Source organism: Mesoplodon mirus (genome assembly GCF_964341445.2).
Source record: "Mesoplodon mirus genome assembly, chromosome: 2".
Taxonomy (NCBI): Eukaryota; Metazoa; Chordata; class Mammalia; order Artiodactyla; family Ziphiidae; genus Mesoplodon; species Mesoplodon mirus.
In genome coordinates this window covers 182,023,565-182,032,809 of record NC_138977.1, presented here as the reverse complement: position 1 = coordinate 182,032,809, position 9,245 = coordinate 182,023,565, and the positions used below count along the sequence as shown (strand labels likewise).

General features: G+C 52.9%; 1 protein-coding gene across 1 annotated transcript; it reads left to right on the top strand.

Moving 5' to 3' along the window:
- Positions 1-1,390: 1,390 nt before the first annotated feature.
- GDF2 (growth differentiation factor 2) lies at positions 1,391-5,563 on the top strand (the record flags this gene model as incomplete). Its single annotated transcript, XM_082611621.1, has 2 exons — positions 1,391-1,736; positions 4,419-5,563. The coding sequence occupies 2 exons, from the start codon at positions 1,391-1,393 to the stop codon at positions 5,369-5,371; spliced, it is 1,299 nt and encodes a 432-aa protein (XP_082467747.1). The 3' UTR covers positions 5,372-5,563.
- Between the last annotated feature and the right edge of the window lie 3,682 nt (positions 5,564-9,245).

Sequence of the window (9,245 nt, the reverse complement as noted above, 5' to 3'; positions counted from 1 at the left end):
GAACCTGCACCCTCTCCCCAGGAGCCCTGCCAGCTTGAAGAAACTTCACATTCAAATCCTCCTCAGAGTAGACTCCCAGAATATTTTTATGCTCCTTCTTTGCTGTGGTCAAACCCACACGTGATGGAAATGGACAGATCTAAGTGTGGGCCCACTGTCCTTAAAACAACACAGACTCTGGGGCCTCGCAGGGCCCAACTCGGCCACGGCTTGTCAGCTTCCTCAGAGCGGAACATCTCCTGGGCATGTACTGGCCTCAGAGCTTCCCTCCTCTTTTGTCTCCCAGATTGCATGGTTCTCCTGACTGACAAGTGTGGTCCAAGCAGCCACCCAGCTGACGTGAGCCAAGACTGCACCCCCCAGACCAGTGACAGGGCTCTGCTGGGGTCCCAGGGCCAGCAGGATTCTGTGTGTAAGTGGTGTTTTCATAGAGCAGCCCGGCACAGGGCTTCCTCCCCAGCTCCCAGGTCAGTCAGACCCTGGGTTGGAGATGTTGCAGCCAGAATGCAGCCACCCAACTGACTGGGGATTAAGGCGACCGCCATGATGGTTAGCACTTAATCACCTTGAATCCTTGCAAGTCTCTTCTGAAGCCGAGGCTCAGAGAGGTGAAGTGACTTGCTCCAGGTCATGCTTGTGAGGAATAAGTGAGGGAGATGGGATTTGAACCCACATCTGGTCTGACTCCAAAGTCCCCACCACCTCACTAAATTATACGTGCCACCTTCACCCATGATCTCTAAGGCTCAGGAACTCGCTTGACAGATGAGAAACCAAGGCTCCGAGCGCTTGAGCCGCAAATGCACATCCCAGTTCCACAGGTACCAGGCTTCTTACTAACTCTGATACAGCCTCCACTCCACCACCCACCCTGGCTCCAGTGGTTAGCCAGGTGGCTTCTGGGAGTTTTGTGCTGTTGTTTCTATATTTGGAGGACTTTTTGGTCTTGTTTGTTTCCTGGATTCTTTGTTTCTGTGGCCCAGGAGATGGAGCATATGTCACCCTGTCTCGAGATTCCTCTGAACAGAGCTGGCAAGGAAATGAGAAAGGATCCTAATTAGGGGGCGATAACCCCACGGAGAAATTCAGATTTTTGCAGCAGGCCGTGTCCTTCCCACAAGCCCTGTGTGTTTGTCAGATGTTTATAGAGCCTTCATTAACAGAGAGCTCTCTTAGATAAGAGGCCTGAGCACAGCATCAAGGGCCAGATAAGAACAAGCGGAGGGCACTTCGGGGACGGCAGGCGGGTGAGAGCCTGTGAACTGGCCCGGGTGCGCGGTGCAGAGCGGAGGGCAGGACAATGCAGGCCGGCTCCTTCCCCGCTCCTCCCCGCACCCGCTAACACACCGCGGCTGCCGCAGTCTCCGGAGCAGGGCTAGAGCATCCCAAGATGTGCCACGGGGCGCTCTGGGTGGCCCTGCCTGTGCTCTCCCTGCTGGCCTGCTCCGCGCAGGGGAAGCCACTGGAGGTCCGGGGGCGGGGGTCGGCTGGGGCAGATGCCCACCGCCTGCTAGGCGGGTCTGGAGGCGAGCGGGAGGGGGGCACCTTCGACCTGAGGATGTTTCTGGAGAACATGAAGGTGGATTTCCTGCGCAGCCTCAACCTGAGCGGGGTCCCTTCCCAGGACAAAACCCGAGCCGAGCCGCCGCAGTACATGATTGACCTGTACAACAGATACACCACCGACAAGACATCCACCCCCGCATCCAATATCGTGCGCAGCTTCAGCGTGGAAGGTAGAGTCGGCTCCACCGGGGCGCCCCGGGTCGGGGTGGGGGACTCAGTGGTCCAAGGCTGCGCTGCCCAGTATGGCGGCCACTGGACACATGGGACTTTACGTTTCAATTTAAATTAATTTAAATGAAATAAAATGAATAATTTAGTTATTTAGCTTCACTAGCTTGGATGCAAGTGCTCAGCAATCATGCATGACTATGGCTACCCTATAGGACAGTGGAGATTATAGAACAGTTCCATCATTGCAGAAAGTTCTACTGGACAGCTCTGCTCTAGAAGATTCTCCCTCCCTGCACCCAGAGCCACATTTAACACAGTAGGTGCTGAAGGAGTGCCAGTTCCCTTCCTTCCATCCCTTCCCTACCTCCCCCTTCCCATACTGTCCCCTTCCTACTTAGACACAGACAACTTATTTAGCCTCCAACTAACTGGTGTATTTTTAAACACCGAAGGAATGTCTGTTTCTCTCTCATCAGAAGGTGTTTAAAATTCAGATAAATTCCTCTGAGAGAGAAGCATTAACAACGAGAAGAAGTTGTCTGAGGACAACTTAATTATTTTCTGAATATAAAATAATTTCACTGATTTAGGAGGACTAGAAGATAACAAATGTCAGCTTAGGGCTTATGTCCGCTAATTCACACAATGTAGGTGACATGATCTTGTGAGCAGGGAAGCCAAGGCTTGCAGACTCTGAGGGAACTTGCCCAGTTCACATATTAGTTAAGCAGCTGGATTCTGACCCAGGCCCACCTGTCCGCACAGCTCACTTTCCCTACGGCTGCAGCCTCTCTCTAACCAGCCAGGCACTCAGGGCTTCATCCCTCCTGGGCTTGAGACCTGCAGACTCTTAACAGGCATACGCCCTAGCTAAAGGATGCTGTGGTCATGCTGCATGCCTGGCAAGGCTGTATTTTCTGATGGCCCAAAAGAAGAAGAAAATTCTGGATTTTATGTGAACTTGCCTGGTTTCTAAAACACTGGCTTAATTTTTAAAAAATGAAGTCTGCAGGGCTTAATTTTTTGTTCTTAAATGTGGTCTGCAGGTCATACAGATACTGCCAGTGTCTCACTATGCCCATGGGGCGTGTCTGTAACCTGTGCTTTAGGGAAAGGCCAGGCTTCTTTGGCTGGACCTAATCACCAGATCCTGTAGTCTGGGAGTCCAGCATTCACAGCCACCGCAGGGACCCCTCCCCACTCCCCCATCATTGTCCATGTCCTGGAAACAAGTGCTCTGATCTGATCCCAGCCCTGCCTGTGGCCAGTACTACTGTGAAGGCCAATTATGCTTCCCTTCACAGATGGCCTGAGTACGGCTCAGAGGGGGAGGGTACTTGTTCTCTAAGTGTCTGATGCAGTCCCAGGGCCGTCTTCTAGGTGTGCCACAGTAAGAGCACAGCAGGTGGTTAATGCACTGCTCATGGACCCCACTCATGACTCACATATGCCACGGTGGCTCACCACATGCTGCAGAAGCTAGACTGACACATCCATGCTGGGTGAGGGGACACAGAGAGCTGTGTGAAAGGTCACGTGCTTGGGAGTGGGGGAGCTGTGCCCAAGTAGGGAAGACGGTCTTGGGAGGACACAGAAATACTGATTGAGCATCTGCTGTGAACCAGGGACAGTGTTGGGTAAGTTCCATGTGCCTTCTTGTTGAAGGCTCACACCAACACTGGGAGGTTGGTAGGATGAGTCCCATTCTACAGATGAGGAAACTGAGGCCCAGAGAGACTCAGGACTTCTCCAAGGTCACAAGCCTAGAAGGGAGAGAGTCAGGATTGACACTTCAGTCTGTCAGACACTGCTGGGTTTCACCATAGCACACAGTATCCTCTCATGTTGGCACATAGTAGGTGTTCAAAAAACACAACTTCTCTTCCCTCTTTGCGACCAGGCCCTGGTATAATAGAGATGTGCTAATGGCTGGGTGTCAGCCAGGGGAGTGGGAAAGTGAAACAGTTGTGTGGCTAAAAGGCAAGCCCTATGTATGCCTAACATGACCAAGCTGTTGAGGTTAATATATTTTTCCCCCAAACATTAAAAAAAATCATCCACTTTCATTTTGCTCAGAAGTTACAATTCTGAATGATTTTGTACACCATTTAGATGCTGAGATTTTTCACATTGCCATAATGTTGGAATTTTACCATCCCCTCCCATGATCTCTCCTTTAAAATCATACACTCAGGATCTGCACTCTGAGGCTGACAGTGTGCTTTTCTGTTTTGTTTATTTGATTCTATTTTTTTTTTTAAGTGAGGATCATTACAGGATGTATGCACTTTGGCAGTTAAACACCCTAAGTCCCAGTCTCCACATCTGTAAAAGTGGAATAATAATTAGATCTTCTGGGGGTCAGTGTGAAGAGAAAAGTGAAATATAATATGCAAAGCTCCTGGTGCAAAGCTGGGCACATAGTAAGTGCTCAATAAACAGCTGGAGCTGTCAATTTCAATGTGATGAATCTCCTGCCTCTGTTTTTCTTTGGAAGATACCAAAGGTACATTTTAAAATACCCTTCTACATTAAGGGCTTAAGTGAAAACAAACAGAGACTTGATAGAGGTAGACAATGTCATGCCGGATGCCCTTTCATCTAAACCATGAGTCTCAGCTTTGGTGTCATGAAAACAGACTCTCCCAGCAGATGACTGTCACCGTGTATTTGCATTTCAGATGCCGTCTCTATAGCCGCCACAGAAGACTTCCCTTTCCAGAAACACATCTTGCTCTTCAACATCTCCATTCCCAGGCATGAGCAGATCACCAGGGCCGAGATCCGACTCTACCTCTCCTGTCAAAGTCACGTGGACTCCTCTCACGAGCTGAAAGGAAACGTGGTCATTTATGATGTTCTGGATGGAGCCAATGCCTGGGATGCTTCTGGGGGAACCAAGACCTTTCTGGTGTCCCAGGATATCCGGGACGAAGGCTGGGAGAACTTTGAGGTGTCCAGTGCTGTGAAGAGGTGGGTCCGAGCAGACCCCACTAAGAGCAAAAACAAACTGGAAGTGACAGTGGAGAGTCACAGGAAGGGCTGTGACAAGCTGGATATCAGTGTCCCCCCCAGCTCCAAAAACCTGCCGTTCTTTGTCGTCTTCTCCAATGACCGCAGCAATGGCACCAAGGAGACCAGGCTGGAGCTCAGGGAGATGATCGGCCATGAGCAGGAGAGTGTGCTCAAGAAGCTGTTCAAGAACGGCCTGATGGAGGCAGGTGAGAACAAGGACGAGGAGGAGGAGGAGGAAGTGCAAAGCCACATGGCCGTGAGCTCATCTTTGGCCAGACGGAAGAGGAGTGCCGGGGCCAACAACCACTGTCAGAAGACCTCCCTGCGGGTGAACTTCGAGGACATCGGCTGGGACAGCTGGATCATCGCGCCCAAGGAGTACGATGCCTTTGAATGTAAAGGTGGCTGCTTCTTCCCCCTTGCTGACGATGTGACCCCGACGAAACACGCCATCGTGCAGACCCTGGTGCATCTCAAGTTCCCCATGAAGGTGGGCAAGGCTTGCTGTGTGCCCACCAAACTGAGCCCCATCTCCATCCTCTACAAGGATGACATGGGGGTCCCCACCCTCAAGTACCACTATGAAGGGATGAGCGTGGCCGAGTGTGGGTGCAGGTAGTGCTGGCCCGTGGGTGGGGGAGGCAGGGTGGAGGGGGCTCCTAGTGAGAGGTCCTGTGTCCTGCTGGGCATGACAGAGACTAAGTCCCCCTGGGTGGCAGGCTGGAGGAGGAAGGGGAGCCACCAGGTCCTTGCGGTAAAGACCTGCTCTCCCTCTCACGGCCCACCCCAAGCACACACCACTGGGTTGAACTGCAGGGGAGGGGATGCCGACGGGCAATGGGGGTTTGGGGAGAAGAGGAAAGCCTGGAAGTGTTGCTGGGGTGGAAGGGGAGATGAAGAAAAGGGGACAAGAGAAAAATGATCCAGAGTCAGCAGAAAACTGAGCGAAAACGAGGCCGAGGAGTACAGACGGGAGATGCACAGAGATTAATGGAAATTAAAGGACATGAGAGGCATGGGGTTTATTCCAATAACCTCAGGGAGTGAAGGGGAAAGGAATGGGCTGTGTGCGCCACACCCACTCCACGTTATTCCCACAACCTGTGAGATGGGCATCGTGACTCCCAATTCACACGCTCGGAAGCCAAAACTCGGGCAGTTCAAGTAGCGACAGTCAATGGCGTGATTCCAACCCACGGGTCTCCATAGGTCTGTCGATCACCGAAGCCCAGGACCCCCCCAAGTATCCCACTGAGGTTTAGCAGGTCACCTGGTAGCTGAAGACAATTAGACTTTGGGGGCTGGGGAGTGCGGGGCAAACGGGACTGAGGCCGGCCAGTACCCAGCAGGATGACTGGGCTGCTTGTCACATCCAGGGCATGTTCTGACTGCTCCGCGCCTGTGCTGATTCCGTGTCCAAGTGCTTTTTAAGATGACCCCTAAGTCACTGAAAACTATCCCCTAAAGCAACTGCAGGATGGAGAGAGGCAGGATGGAAGCCCTCAGGCTGCAGTGAACACTGTGGCTGGAGGTACTTTGGCCTGCTGGTTCATCCAGGGTCACTCGGCGCCATGGACCTAAACTGCAAGATGGTTTGGAAGGGGGTGCACCGTTAACCCTGAGGGATGGGGCAGCCCATGGCCTGTGTCTCTGCAGTTACTTCGTCAGCACCACCAGTTCACCAGCATCACACACCATGGGCTCGCCTCCCACAAAGACTCCATGGATGACAAGACCTGGGTTTGAATTTGTTGGAATAAATGCGCTCTTGCTTTGGTATTTGCAACACCCCTATTCTTACTCCATGTACTCAGGTGATGACATCCAGTCCTCCTGGGTGAGGGCTCCCGGCCACTGGTGAACTCAGGTCCTTATTGGCTGCATTTAGCTCTGGCTGCACTCGCTGGCTTTCCTGAGCAATGTGTGTCCAGCCCTGGTCCTGGGCTTGGGCCTTGGGACCAGGCTCCTTCCCCACTGACCGCAAAAGAGGACCTCTGACTCTTGAGGTCACACATGGAATGGGGTGGAGTAGGAAGTTCTGACCACTGACCAGAGCAGAGCCTAGAGGAGGCCTGGAGAGACCTGGGCCATTCCCACTGGTTGAAGTTCCCAGAATATTTGTTTTTAATGGTTTGTGTTAAATGTTTACATGGAACCAATGAACAGCTTTAACACAAAAATGCAATAAAAACATTATTGTTTAATTCCTGGAATTACAGAAAATACTAATTCCTGGTACGACAATGTTGCTCAGTTGTAAGGATGGATGACAGACATCTTTTAGTCCCGGTGGTGTATCTCTGTGCCTGCATCAAAGTTTCACTTGGAAATAAACTCAGAAGTCTAATCTGTGGCCTTTCTGGAGTGTGATGGGCCTGATGGTCCCCTAGCCCCACACCCTGCCCACCCCTCCCTTCAGGCCCTTCTTTCCCTGGGGGGAAGTGGAAAGGAGAGTCACGGAGAGGGGTGGACACATGTGGGCGGTGTCTCTGCAGGTTGGGGGGAATGGACGCGTCTGTGTAAGAGCCCGTGTGTGGGTATGCGGGCCTGGGTGTGAGCAGGTGTGAAGTGGATACTTGCAAGTGGACAGTGACAGTCAGCCCCATGCCTTCCTTGACCTCCCCACACGTCAGGGGCAGGAGGCTGGGCTCTGGCAGAGAGACACATCCGGTCGTAAATCCTGTCTGCCCAGTGTCCTGGGGCCTGCACAACTCTTCCAGCCTCTGCTTCCTCTACATCCCTGCTCAGACGCCCAGCTCCAGCCAGAGACACTCAAGGCCACCCCCTGTTCTCAGCCCTCAGGTGATTGCCGTGGCTGCCCCACCCCCAGCTCTGCAGCCCAAGTCCACTTTCCACGAAGGCCCAGCTCTAGTGTCGCCCACACACACTGCTTGGCCCCACTCTTGATGCTCCAATTCTGCTCTTCTTGGCTCTAAGGGACATTACGGTGCTTTTGTCTCCTGGTTGCCATTGGCCTGGTGTGGGCTCCTACTGACCTCTTATCTTGAGCCTCCTGGGGCACCGAGTCCTCTGGGGACAAGGCCCAAGGGCCTCTGGCCTCAGTCACTCCCTGGAGGGCTGATGTGGGTTGTGGCTCAGGACAAAGTGATTTGGATGGATGTGCTGGGACAGAACTTGCAAGGAGATCCTCAGAAATGCCCTCTGCCTTCCATTTCACTGTGTTCTTTCCACCAGACCCTCCAAAGCTTGTTCAGCCCCAGCCAGAGAATGAAATCCAACAGTGCCATCCTCTGGACACTCTGTTACGCGGCCAATCAGCCCTCTGCCTAATGACTGCCACAGTCAATGCTGCATTTGTAGTGTGTCCTGAAGCGTTTTCCTTTTTACCCTCTCAGGGTGATGATCACGGATATGAAGTGGCAGCCCCACAGGGCCGCTTGGTGTCATGTTCTGCTCTTGCCAGCTCGAAATTCATAACAAATTTTAAACAAGGGATCCACATTTTCGTTCTGTGCCTGGCCCCCCAAACGATGCAGCTGGTTCTAGATGCATGTGTGTGGTTGGCATCTTGGTTTTCCGAGTCCCAGGGACACTCTGGAGGCTGCTTCAGGCCCAGACACTGACATGATCCTGTAGAACAGGGTGTCGGAGCTTGGCGGCTGAGAGCTTCCCCGGGGTCTGAGTGAAAGGACCAGCCCTGCCCCTCCACCCTGGCCCACGCCGAGGGGGCCCAGGGGCTTCTCTGGTCTGTGACCAAAGGCAGCAACACTGTTTGGCTCTCAAAGGCTGGTCCATTCCATCTATAGGGCAGCTCCCATGGGAGCAGCCTGATCCAAAGGGGGTCCCACTTTTCCCAGATGTGCCTTAAAGAGGAGGCCGGAGACTGTACACTAGACAGGCAGCACTGGGGGTACACAGATGGCTTCCGTGAGACCAGACTGAATAAACCTTTTGGAACTTCTTTCCTTTTCAAATCAGATCATCTAACTCAGGTAGAAATCTCACACCGTTGTCTCAGCTTCCCTGACGCCTCTCACTAAGACGAGCACCCCTCCCCGAGGGAACCCTTTTCATCAGCAGACGACTCCGGTCCTCAGAAAGATGTCCCTGGGCCCGCAGCAAACGGCTGCTCCTCTGCGGCTCTCTCCCGTGAGCTTCTGTTCTGGGTGAGGGTTCCCTTCCTCCCAGAGAGCCTGACACCCGAGCTGCCTTGATGGGGACTAAGGAGCTGGACAGTGAATATGTGAGCTTCGTGGCCCTCTCAGGACCCCAGTATCACACTTGCATTCGGGAGGCCATTTGGGGCCACACCTCCAGTGCCTTCCAGGTCATCCACATCAGTGCTTGACCGTCCTTCCTTCACCTGGACCATGCTCTTACTGGGCAGTGCTTGGCTGACTTCTTCCTCTGGCTCAGGGACCATCACCCTGATTTGCCTGGGATGGTCCTGGTTTATGTGTGTTGTCCATGTATAATTGAAATTAGGGCCTCTGTTTGGATGACAGGTTATATGGTGTCCATAGTCAGGGACA